At 38.6% G+C, this 13034-nt stretch overlaps 1 protein-coding gene across 1 annotated transcript in view; it reads left to right on the forward strand.

The window, feature by feature from the left end:
* AGBL4 (AGBL carboxypeptidase 4) overlaps positions 1-13034 on the forward strand; it is a 1393122-nt gene that overhangs the window by 21784 nt on the left and 1358304 nt on the right. The window contains exon 2 of the mRNA XM_073357770.1: positions 11657-11779. Coding sequence (XP_073213871.1) covers positions 11657-11779 — 123 coding nt within the window. The remainder of the gene's footprint in view (positions 1-11656; positions 11780-13034) is intronic.

Below are 13034 nucleotides of genomic sequence, written 5' to 3' on the forward strand. Positions count from 1 at the left end.
ATCACTCTCCTTACAGTGTGTATGGTAACACCCATTGTTTCATGTTCTCTGTGTATATAAGTCTCCCCATTGTATTTTCCACTGTATGCATCAGATGAAGTGAGCTGTAGCTCACAAAAGCTTATGCTCTAATAAATTTGCTGGTCTCTAAGGTGCCACAAGTACTCCTTTTCTTTTTGTAGAAAGGATATGCTGTAAGAGCATTCACTGGAAACTAGCTCTTGATTTAACTAGCATTGTTTGTAACCCACTTTTTTTCATCAGGTTCTTTGAATCTACGCCATGTGCTTTGAGAGTCTGTTAGGATATTCATGATATTCTTAGTTTGTATATTTCCATCAGTGTGTTTCTGTTCTGAAAACACTTTATTCATATTGTCAGATAGAATGTGGCTCTTGATAGTGTTCCCTCTGTTATTTCATGCAGTAGGTTGCAGTTGGATTGTCTTGTCTTATTTGGATTGTTTTCCCCTGCATCTGCTTCTGAAAGCAAGAATAAATTTTTGTGTAGCCAGATATTCCTAGAAATATGAATGTAACTTAAATGATCAGATTAGCTGTCTGAAAGTTTAGATGTGTAGATAAATCCTTTGAGGAGATGTGTGCAGTCTTGGCAAGAATCCCCTTCCATTACTGGTTAAGTGTTAATGGTCTCTCTTTTGGTGAGATTCATTCATTGCGTAGTTACTCATTTACTCTTATCCTTCAAATGAGGGGATGTAGTCTGAGATTTCACTTGGGTTGCAATACACCAGATATTCAGTCTGACAGAGGACCATCTTACTGCAGCTATAGTATGGCATAAAGGGTTATCTACACCTTTTTCCTGAATTTCCCTCTTGGGATAGAAGTAAATTAGCATATGTTACTTTGCCTAAATCGTCTTCAGTCTGGTCTCAAATGGAAATTCTGTTACAAATTGTTTGTATATTCAAGGACCGTAGATTCTGAAGGTGGTTTTAAAGAATTTGAGTTGAGACTAGTGATAACTTCATTTTTATGGAGTATAAGAATGAAGTCTATCATCAGCCACATGATTTAGCCAGAGGCCATTGCTTTCTCTCAATCAAAACAGGATTTTTCTAAGTTTCTGTAGGTAGCTTTTTGCAGTTATGGGAAGATCACCTAATATAGTGATTTTTTACAGAGCCAGAATACTCTCTGGATTTAAACGTACCAATACCTTAGAACACCCCTATTTTGCCTTTGCTTTTTCAAAAGTCTCATTGCAGGTTTAATAATAAATTATTATTATTATTTATTAAGGAACACCTAGTTCTTATATAATGCTTTTCATTAGTAGATATGAAAGTGCTTTATGAAGCTATTACATATATTTATCTCTAGTTTACAAGTGAAGAAACTGAGGCACAGAGAGGTGAAATGACTTACCCAAAGTCATCCAGGAGGCCAATGGCAGAGCTTGCAACAGAACCCTGGTCTACTGAGTCCTGGTCTAGTGCTCTGTCTGCTCGGTCACACTGCCTCCCAATATGTGAGTGGCACAACTCAGATGGGACACGTTTTTGATCTAGTTCATTCTAAATTGAGTCTGCACCCTAACTACAGCTGACAGGATTTTAGAAATCTGCATCACACTGCTCTGACAGCATTGTCACCCTTACATTTCAGATGGTGCTGGCAGTTGGCTTTATAACAGCAGTTTCCATCCTGTTTACATTTTATAAATATAAAATGATCTTGCATCCTGCTTCTTGCAGACTCTCATTAGATTGTTCTTATCACACAAAAGTATATTTGTTGATCCTGCTGTTGTACTGCATGCTTACTTATATATAGGTAACTTTTTAAAATTTTGAGATAGACTCTTGAAAGTCAGCCTTTTGGGTAAACTGCAGAAGCAGACTAGTTGAGGAAACAATATATTGTGAAGATTGCACATCTCAGATTGGTCTGATAAATTCTTGCTCTGCCTGATTTTAGAAATAGGAAATGCTGGGAATATGGGCATGGCATGTAAATATGGGCATGTGAGTGTACTGGCACTTGCTTACCCTAACTTTTTCACGTCCTGGGAATTGCAGCTTTAACAGCATTTCTTCCATTTTCTTCAGATCACAGAGGCTACAAATTCACTATATTTCTAAACAACATTGCTTCCTATCACATTGTATCTTTAAGTTTCTATGTGCAAAAACCCAGTTACACCATAAACAGTCTTCCAGGGAGAGAGTTATTTTTCTTTCTTTTTCCTTCTCCCAACATTTTGTGAAGCCAGTAAAACTGGAATTCTAGTTCCTGGCTTCATCTGGCTAGGCTGCAGAATTATTACAATGTCCTTGTGCCATACTGAACTGGTATCACCAGTAGTAATCCCTCCTGTCTGCCAGTGTTTCTCTAAACCACGTGTTTTTACAGTACATCTTTTATTTTAAAAAAAGAAAAGGAGTACTTGTGGCACCTTAGAGACTAACCAATTTATTAGAGCATAAGCTTTCGTGAGCTACAGCTCACTTCCTCAGATGCATATCGTGGAAACTGCAGCAGGCTTTATATATACACAGAGAATATGAAACAATACCTATTCCCACCCCACTGTCCTGCTGGTAATAGCTTATCTAAAGTGATCATCAGGTGGGCCATTTCCAGCACAAATCCAGGTTTTGTGCTGGAAATGGCCCACCTGATGATCACTTTAGATAAGCTATTTCCAGCAGGACAGTGGGGTGGGAATAGGTATTGTTTCATATTCTCTGTGTATATATAAAGCCTGCTGCAGTTTCCACGATATGCATCTGAGGAAGTGAGCTGTAGCTCACGAAAGCTTATGCTCTAATAAACTGGTTAGTCTCTAAGGTGCCACAAGTACTCCTTTTCTTTTTGCGAATACAGACTAACACGGCTGTTACTCTGAAACCTTTTATTTTAAGAATCCAAAGAAAGGGAGAGCAGAACTGGGTAAGAGGTATACATTTGTTGGAATCACCTGTGTTTCTGCACACACAGCGCAGGATACTGCTAGAAGTGCCCAGAAAAATCCAGAAGGGCTCACTAGCTTTTTTATAGCCAGAGAAGAAAGCCATCATTATAGACAGATAGTTCTGCATGTCTTAAACATCATAAATCCAAGAGCTGAGCAAATCAGTCTTCAGGAGGAGAAATGTTATTTATAGGAGCTACTGAAACCTGCAGTGGACTTGGCTGAATGACTATAATGCAAAATCAGAAGTGGGTTTGCTGTCATGGTTGGGTCTCAAAATCTATTACATTTTGTCTGTTGCTGAGTGTTATTCCAAACTTTACCTATTAGGGAAGCCATTAATTAAAATGATATATGAACTACTACCGTGCATTTTATGGATTTTGGGGGAGAATTGGGTTTGACTCAGTAATCTGAACTCAGTATGTTTGTGCAGCAGTTTCACCCAAAACAGAGTATTCAGCTTTGTTAAGACCAACCTGAACAGACACAAGCAAGACTAGTGTAATGAGACATACTCTCCACTGAAACTGCAGTGAACTTGCTTATTACCATGAAATCTGTGAAGGTCACTGTAGAGATACATATTTGACCTTGCAGAACAAACAGAGCTACAGTGTAACCTGTCAAATTGAGGGACTATATTTTCTGCTCAGCACAGTGTAGAAACACAACAGATGTTTAGCAGCAACAGCTCTGTTTTGCTGGTGAGACAAAGCTACGATCAGTAGTAAAAAAATTCCCCTCATTTGTGTTCTAAAATTAGGATGGGATAGGATGATGAGCTAAGGAGACTGCCTCTGGTAGCTGTAATATTTGGAAGGGGATCCCTCCGAGGTTCAGCAATGTGATTTATTGTTACTTCCTCTTCACATCTCCACCTTTCCTGTTGCCTATCCTGCTTTTGTGTCCAGAATTCTGGCTGCTAAAAGTGGTGCAGCTTCTTTTGGCAAATTCATCACCTTCTTTTTTATATATGCTTAAACTTACAGTGATGCTTATCTACCTAATGTAGCGTGAACATAGCCCCTAGCTGCTAACTCCATGACGTCTGAAATTTGTCACAGCTGGAAATGGGTTATTGTTTACACTATTCAGAGATTAGCTGTATTTGTTGAAGAGGCAACTTTCTCTGGAAACTTCAATTTTTAGAAAATAGAGTAAGTTGTTATATTGCCATATGAATTTGGTACTTTTAACTCTAGCAAATTCTGTATGCAGTGGTGGTGTAGCTGTTTTGGTCCCAGGATATTAGAGAGAAGGTGGGTGAAGTAATATCTATTACATGAAGAAGAGCTCTATGTAAGTCTGAAAGCTTGTCTCCCTCACCAACAAAGCTAGTCCAATAAAAGATACTTCCTCATCCACTTTGTCTCTCTAACAGATGCTGTGATTTCAGCCTTCATCTTCCTTAATAAACAGGCCATGGTTTTATTTTCACAACTTGGAGAGAGGCAAACAGGCCGTGAGTCAGTTTTCAACTTTCTTCCTCCATCTGCTGACCTTCTTCTTCGTATGGCTGATGTAGATGTAGAGGAACAACTATAATTTTACATTCAGATGGTTAAACGAGATAATTGGGTTTAATCTGGGTGACCACAGTCACCCACTGGAGAGTCTAATTTTCCAATTGTGCAGCAAGTATCTAAATCTGTCATGATTTATGTGGAAGCAGTATAGGGTTGCCCATGAGCTTCACGAGAGATCAAAGCCAGGGATCTTCTGAGCTGTGTCTTTCACAAGCCGTGCATTTGTGACTTCTTGTGAACTCCATTCGGCTTTTCAAGCTTCATCAGAGCTGAAATTGCATTGGCAAAAGTTAAACGCATGGGTCCAAAAGGCCTAATGCGACTTCAAGCAACGGTGAGGGACATTGTTAAGGACCTGGTGGATGGGAAGATGTTTGTTTTCCATGATCCACTGGAATTCCTGAAGGGTTGAGGCATTGTGGTGAATGGATGGAGGAGCAATGTGTGACAGCACTGAAAGCCAAGGTGTTGGAATCAACTTGAGGGTTCCAATGATGCACCACATTGCAGTGTTCAGTTGGATATCAACAAGTCCAGTAAAAAGAAAAGGAGTACTTGTGGCACCTTAGAGACTAACAAATTTATTTGAGCATAAGCTTTTGTGAGCGACAGCTCACTTCATCGGATGCACTCAGTGGAACAAGTCCAGTGTGGCTATTTCTGGCCCATACCAGAATTTCTTCATCATCTAGGCCCCTGGCGATTCCAATGGCTGGCAAAACTCTTCACCAAAACCATGGAATCCAGATGCATCCCAAAAGCCTGGCAGGAGACAACAGTCATTGCCAAACTCAGACCGGGCAAGCTGACTGATGACCTGGGAAGCGAGAAGCCAATATTACTCCTGTGCATGACCTAGAAACTCCTGGAACGTATCGTGCTCCAGAGGATCAGTCCTCTTGTTGAGTCAGTGATCCCTGAAGAACAAGCTGGATTCCGGTCTAGGTGCAGCTGCTGCGACCAAGTTTTGGCCCTTGTAATGCACATCGAGGCCAAATTCCAGAGGAAATCAAAGACTGGCGCAGCCTTTGTAGACCTGTCATCAGCCTACGATATGGTCTGGATTAAAGGCCTGATGCTGAAGCTTGCAAGGATCGTCCCCTGCCTGAAAACACTACGCCGGCTATGAACAATGTTGAGCAATAGGTGGCTACATGTCTACTTGGGTGACAAAGTCAGTTCATCTCAGATCCTCAACAGCGGACTGCTACAAGGCTCAGTACTCACATCAATGCTCTTCAGTGTCTACATGAGCAATATGTTGCCAGCGAAGTTGTGGAAATTTGTGTGTGCAGATGACCTTGCCGTGGGAACTCAAGCAGCCACCGTGAACATTCACTTTGAACTGGGACCTCAACACCATGGAGGAATATTTCTGGAAATGGATGCTCATGCCAAACCCCCACAAAACAACAGTCACTGCATTTCATCTTGATAACAGGAATGCTAAGCATACCCTGAAAGTGACCTTTTGCAGCAACACTGTGACACCACTCCAACCTATCTGCTGATCAATGGTGCATGAGACCAGGACCAGAAACCTATGTGTGTTTGCCACATAGTAGTGCAGAGTACAAGCTTTTAGGTCACTGGTCTGGCTCCTTCATAACAATCCAGGGATATAAGGAGATAAACAGGAATATAGTTTAGGCATGCTAGATTTAAGTATAATGGTGTTTTAGTACATAAACTAAAATGCAGTTTTATGCACTAGGAGAATAATTCAAGGTAGTGTATGTCAAAGTGTACCAATGGCTAATGCACCTTGAGTTTTCAAAGTTCTGTGGTTATGGATCAAACCAGAAAAGCATTTTAAAATGTTATCAAAGTCCTGTGTATGGGACAGCACATAGTTTCACAGCTTCAGGAGGAGAATGTAGTTTTTGAGGCACAATTCCGCCATAGCTTCCCTTTTCCAGTGGAGGAGGCGAGCATGCTTGATCAGGTCTTTACAAGTTGCAGATTCCTGTGTATGTTGGCCAACACATTGGGGGCGGGGGGGATCCATAGCTCCATCTGCTCCCCAGTCTCCCTGCCCATCTGCTCACAGCTGGCAATATTAGTTCTCACTTCTGCACTTGTACCCAAGAAGCAGGATCTAATCAACCTCATAATGCTTATTCCCTTACTTCCTCTTATTCTCATATAGAGATGGAACAAAGTTTACCCTTTTATTTTTAACTGTGGATTATCGATTTTGAGGAAAATAATATCAACAGTGCTACTGCGTACTATAGAGTATAATAAGTAAACCATGTACATATAATAATTTTATATACACACAAAAAGGTTTTGAATGCCTCAGAATGTTTATGGGCAGGAATTAATTCTAAAAAAATACCCTTTAAAAACTGTAAATACAAATAGATTCTGTTAAGAAATAATAGTATGAAACATTTCATTTATAAACATTAATCTTTGTTTTTTGAGTGATGGTAATGGAAAAATAGATTTAAGTTCTGTTTTTTCCCCTCTGCTCCCCTAATATCCCTCAAAGAAAATAAAATTTCTTCCCTAGCTAGGAACTTATATGCCAAGTGTTAGCATGGATCTCTCTCTATATATTATATAGGATTTATAAACCCTGAAAATATGGGCTTGTAATGGAAAGCCTGACAGACTCTTTAACTGTGGTGTCACTAATACATTGCTGTAATTTGTAACCTCAGCTAAGGTGTTTTGGCTCAAGAGGTGGAATGCATTTTTGTATGTAAAGGTCAATTTTAATTAATAAGCTGTTTTCATCATTCCGGGCCAATATGAATTGCTTGTAACATTTGTGTGAAATAGTTTTCAATACAAAAATAAAACAAATTGTGCTTTATGTCACATTTATCATCCCCATAACCCATTTAAATGTCAAAAAATCAGTGCACACCAAAAGTCTATTTCTAGAAGCCTCAACAGGCCTATTTATCAGGGTGATATAAGATATTATCACATTATTTCATCATGTGCCTTCTGCATTTAAAGATATACGTATTTATTTTAGTTTTCTCTGATAAAAAAGTAGTTTTTCTGTTAAAGATTTGTTATCTAAACAGTACTAAAAAAAGAGGCACCAATGTCAGAAGAGTGAAGAAATAATTATAAAGTATAGATACCATTTATTTATTTCATTAGAAAATAAGATAAACATTGCCTTGTTTTCTTTTGCCCTAAATTCTTAAATTAAAAATACCACTGTGTTCTCCTGCCACTGTGTCTGGGAACAAACATCTTACATGCTTCAGCATGTTTCAGAGAGTAATTTAACTGGGTGCACAAGTATTGAATTTCATCAAAAAAGTTCTTAACAGAAAAAACCTGTTATAGAAATATAGTATAAAGAGAATCCCTCCCCACTCTGATTTTTTATGAAATAGTATAAAACAATCTTGCATCCTTCGTATTCATGTGTTTATTTTAATATTCAGTTTTCCCTTTTTGTTTTTTAAAGACAAAACCAAAGAAATCAAATGCAAAAACCTTTGGTAATAATATGTTATGGCTAAGCATTAATATGCACAAAAGTCAGAAAATCAAGTTACAGTTCTCACAGCAGCCGTTGTTAAGTCTACTTATAGTATTTTGTATAATTTTATATGCTGCTTAAAATTCATTTTATTACTGTGATATAATATAACACTTTATACAAAATACCAAAAGTTTTTTCTTTTTTGAACAATAATGCAATATTTAAGGAAGAAAAAAGAAACAAAAGAGAGAGTAGATGGGGAAATAAATAAAAATCAGAATAAAGTAGAGAAGAGGGGAAGCTGATGAACCAGGTTTTGTCTTAAATGAACATTCAAAATTGCATAGTCTTAAGAGTTTAGAAACACGGTAATGCAAGAAGAAACTTAGGGCAGAATGGATACAGAAAAAGAAAGAAAAGGAAAAAAGTGTGTGGGAGGGAACAGCAAGAGATGAGTAAATTCTCCTTCTATTGGGTACAGAATAGAAGAGAACAGTACTATTATATATTGACAATATCTATATAAACAAGCTTTAGGGGACAAAAACTCCTGTGTATATGGGAACAAAGAGGATTTCACAATATTATCAATACATTTCTTAACCAGACCTTTAATATAGCTGGTATGTCAAAAACTTAACTACAGATGAAGTATATGTAGTTCAATGCAAAAACCAAAATCAAATGTACTTAGGGAGCTGGACTGCCTTAAGAGCTCTGGCAAGTGACTCCCCCAATACACAATAATAAGAGTTCGGAATGTCCATCAAGGCAACTGGAACAATGTAAGAAAGGATATGTAACATCAGTCCCATACCCACAAACAAAATCAAAAAGCACCTTCTTGCTAAAGGAGGAAATTTCCTGATACAAAAGGTGACAAACTGATTACAAGGAAATAAAGCTACAGTTGCTCTACTGCCATTTTGGGGTCCAAGGAGAGGGGAGCAAGGAAAGAGAGAAGCTTTTGGCCCTTGATAGGTTGTCAATGGTTTTACTTCCAAAGTCAAGCAGATACACTTGTGTAAGGGTAGAATGCCATAACTTGTGCAGATATGCTACATTGAGGAATATTTAGGTATAAGCAGAAACTCAGTACAGAAACTTAGAAAACAACCAATAATAGTAAATTATTCTCTGGTGCCTTTCCCAGTTATTGTCACAAGCAGTAGTTTTTCCTCATCACACTGATACACATAACAGCTCATGTTAACCATGGTTAATAAAGAAGAGCCATTGAGAAACAGTTGTTTGAATAAGGTGCCCATAATATACTGATACCCAAACAGAAGCATATTTGAAGAATATTCAGTTGTATGTGCATCAGAAGGTGTCAAACTTGGTATGCATTCTCCAACATTTCAAAATCCACTGGCAATCAAGCTGGTCTATCTGGATCATTATATGTCTGAGGCTTGAAGCCATCCTATACTTTCAGTCTGGCAAGGTATCAGGAGGCAGATTTAATATTTTTACTGTAAAGTATATTTCTAATTGGAGCAAACACTGCCACTAGTTCTGTGTTTCCAAGCAGACATCAGGGTAAGAAGAGATATCAAAGGAGCCTTTGCAGCTCTTACAGGCTTTGCACAGGATTGATTTTCTGTCCTGGTATTGCATCAATTTTACTATTATGTGTTTCAGTCTGTCACCATTAGGAAGGCTGAGTATGGGAGCTTAATCTGCCCTTTCAGTTTCCAAAGTAAAGTTTCTCAGGAAGGGCCCAGAGAACTCTCGAAATAAGGAGGGGTGTCTTGCATGGGGCTTCAGTTCCCTCTGGCCTTCCAATGACTTGCAGATTACACCTATGGACCCTATTATCCACGACCTTCAGTTTATCAGCAATCCAGGACTGTATGACCCTTAGCTGTCTGGACCTCAGCATTCTCCTCTTCCTGGATCCCAGAGCTAGTACCCTGGGTCTCTACCTCCAATAGGCAGGTTTCAGATATATCTTACATACTTTTAAACTCATACTGGTTGTAAATGTGAATGTACTAATTTAATGTGTGTGGGATTACATATGTAAATTTAACACCAATGTGATTTAGTTATGCTCACTTGGGAAAAAAACTAATTATCTAAAATATGTTCATTTTGGATATTAATGTTGCATTCATGTATTTTTCTGCAAAGAGCATACTGGGCCAAAATCAGCTCTCAATAAAATTTGTAGCATCCCCTTTGGAATCGGTCGGGTTGTACTGAGGTAACTGCAATAGTGCCAACTTTGAGAATTCAAAAATCATGAGTCAGGCCTAAAATAAAATTATGAGATTGCCTTAAAAATCATGGGTCATGAAATTCTCACCTAATCACATGAATCCCAGATCTGGGGCTTTAAGAAAAAGTTGACTATCATGAGACTTGCAATAAAATCATAAGAGTTGGCAACACTGTAATTGAGAGTAAAAATTAGCCCACTATATCACACATATTGTAATGAACCTGCACGCATTTTACTGGACATTGTGTTACCAGTGAAACCTCCAGCCAGTGAAGGTCTCCATAATCACAACATTGGAAAGGACAGTGTTGTTAGAGGGGACTATAAGGAAATTGGACACTGCATTATAGCTTGGATATTTACGAATGTTCTGCAAACAGCTGTGGAGGGTAGGGTCAGCATAGGGATAGGCCTGAACCAGACACAGGTTCTGGACAAAAGATTTAACTCAGGCCAAGACATCTGCAAGCCACTGTATGGTTGCTTCTAAGAGAGGGGTGGCCTGGAGTGAGTATCTATGACACTAAGCCAAAGGAGCCCCACCTTCATACCCTTGTACTGGACTGCCCTTAGAGGCTGCTGTTCGTTGTGTTTACCTCGTTTTGTGTTGTAACTTAAAGAAATTGTTTCTTGGGGATTTGCACTGTATGTAATAACTCTAGTAAATAAATCCTCTGGCTTATTTAAAGTGTGAGAGAGTTTTTGTGAACCTACCAAAAGCCAGAACCTCAAGAGCCTAGTGCTTGAAATGTCTACAGTGCTTGCACCCAAGTGTGCAGTATACCTAATATACTACCAAACATTAGAGGGGACTGGTGTACCACAGCACTCACAGTAACACTCTGCAATGGCATTGGTTAGATCAGTGGTTCCCAAACTTGTTCCACCGCTTGTGCAGGAAAAGCCCCTGCCGGGCTGGTTTGTTTACCTGCCGCGTCCGCAGGTTCGGCAGATCGCAGCTCCCAGTGGCTGCGGTTCGCTGCTCCAGGCCAATGGGAGCTGCTGGAAGCGGCGCGGGCTGAGGGATGTACTGGCCGCCATTTCCAGCAGCTCCCATTGGCCTGGAGCAGCGAACTGCGGCCGCTGGGAGCTGCGATCGGCCGAATCTGCGGACGCAGCAGGTAAACAAACCAGCCCGGCAGGGGCTTTTCCTGCACAAGCAGCGGAACAAGTTTGGAAACCACTGGGCTAGAGTATACAGTATTGTTTGAAATTCTGGTTTCTTAAGGAGAGTTGATTTCTTTGGGCCATTTTATAAAAGGAGGAATTTACATGTACTCTTTGGTGAGGCCTATTAATATTTGAAACTTTAATAAATGACATAATCAGGATAACAAGTATTTTGGTGGAATATGTTTTAAAAAGAAAATGCATGTATATGGGTGCACATGCACAGTTAATAAAAATACAAAAGCACTGGGGGAAAAAACCCCTCAGTCTTTTTTAATAGTTTTGTTTTCTGTTTAATACTCCTATATTTATTTTCTTTTTTTATTGTAACAGGTAGTGACCTAGGAAGTGATGATATCATAGCAGGGAATGTAAGCAAATATGCCGTTCTCCCAGCTGGTTACTATGGACAGCCTAAAAAAGGACATCTTATATTTGATGCCTGTTTTGAAAGTGGTAAGCTCCCTCAGTGTTACTGTATATTGTTACTGAACTGACAGTGTACAGATATTTATAATATTACTCTGCATCTGTAGAAAAAATAAATTGTATCTTAAATTTGTGAAAGAGATTTGTTTCAAATACAACTTCATTTACGAATGTGAATAGTCCCATTGACTTCAGTGGGATTGTTCAATGAAGTCAATGGGAGTATTCATCTAAATAAGAGACCTCATTCAAAGTCCACAGAATTCAATGAAAATTTTCTCATTGTCTTCAGTGACATTTGCATCAGGCCCAAGGTGAGCATGATTTTGCTGAAATCTTTGTTGCAGCATGGAAGTACATAGACTCGTAGGACTGGAATGGACCTTGAGAGGTCATCTAGTCTAGTCCCCTGCACTCATGTCAAGGCTAAGTATTATCTGAACCATCCCTCACAGGTGTTTGTCTAATCTGCTCTTAAAAATCTCCGGTGCTGAAGACTCCACAACCTTCCTATATATTTGACTTTTATTCTTTCAAATGGTTTGGAATGAAACACTTTTAGATTAAAATCACACTGCTTTTTTAATTCAAGATGTCTTGTCAATTTCACTTCCAGGTTCACATGCACAAGCACATATTGCAAAGTTTGGGTTGCAAAATTTTACAGGGGAATATTTATTTATCTGATCTTAGGTTTTATAACTTAAAAGTTTTGACCCCATTTCACCTGACTAAATTTCTTTAAATTTAAGTCTTATTTAGGGCTCTAATGGCCTTATCCTGAACTATTCAAATTAATGGAAGCTGTGCCGTTAACGTCAATGGGTGCAAGGAATGTACTGCAAATTGAAAGGCAAATTATTTTTACAAATGTTATATTTAGGGTGTTAGTTTAAAGAAGAATTTTAACTCGATTCATGTGTATATATATATTACATAATATATTTTAAAATTTTGTGTTACATGTATGCATAAGGCTCCAAATTTTAGCTTAAATCTGTTATTACTAGCTTACAGACACACACAGCACTGTTAAACACCATATGTACAAAAGGCATTTGGCAGGCTAAGCTATGGTTTCCAGCATGGTTTATGTGAGAGGTGCTGGTAATGCCAAAACTACTAGTGTCTCCTAAAATAAGCTTTTTATGAAGAATTAGGTCCCTCTGGGTGGACTACTGGCTGCCAGTTTTAGATAAATATTAAATTGAATTATTTAAATCCATTGATTAAAATTATATAAAAAGCGTAAGTGTTGCAGTGAATAATATAGAATATCTTT

Source organism: Lepidochelys kempii, chromosome 8 (assembly GCF_965140285.1).
Source record: "Lepidochelys kempii isolate rLepKem1 chromosome 8, rLepKem1.hap1, whole genome shotgun sequence".
NCBI classification, from domain to species: domain Eukaryota; kingdom Metazoa; phylum Chordata; order Testudines; family Cheloniidae; genus Lepidochelys; species Lepidochelys kempii.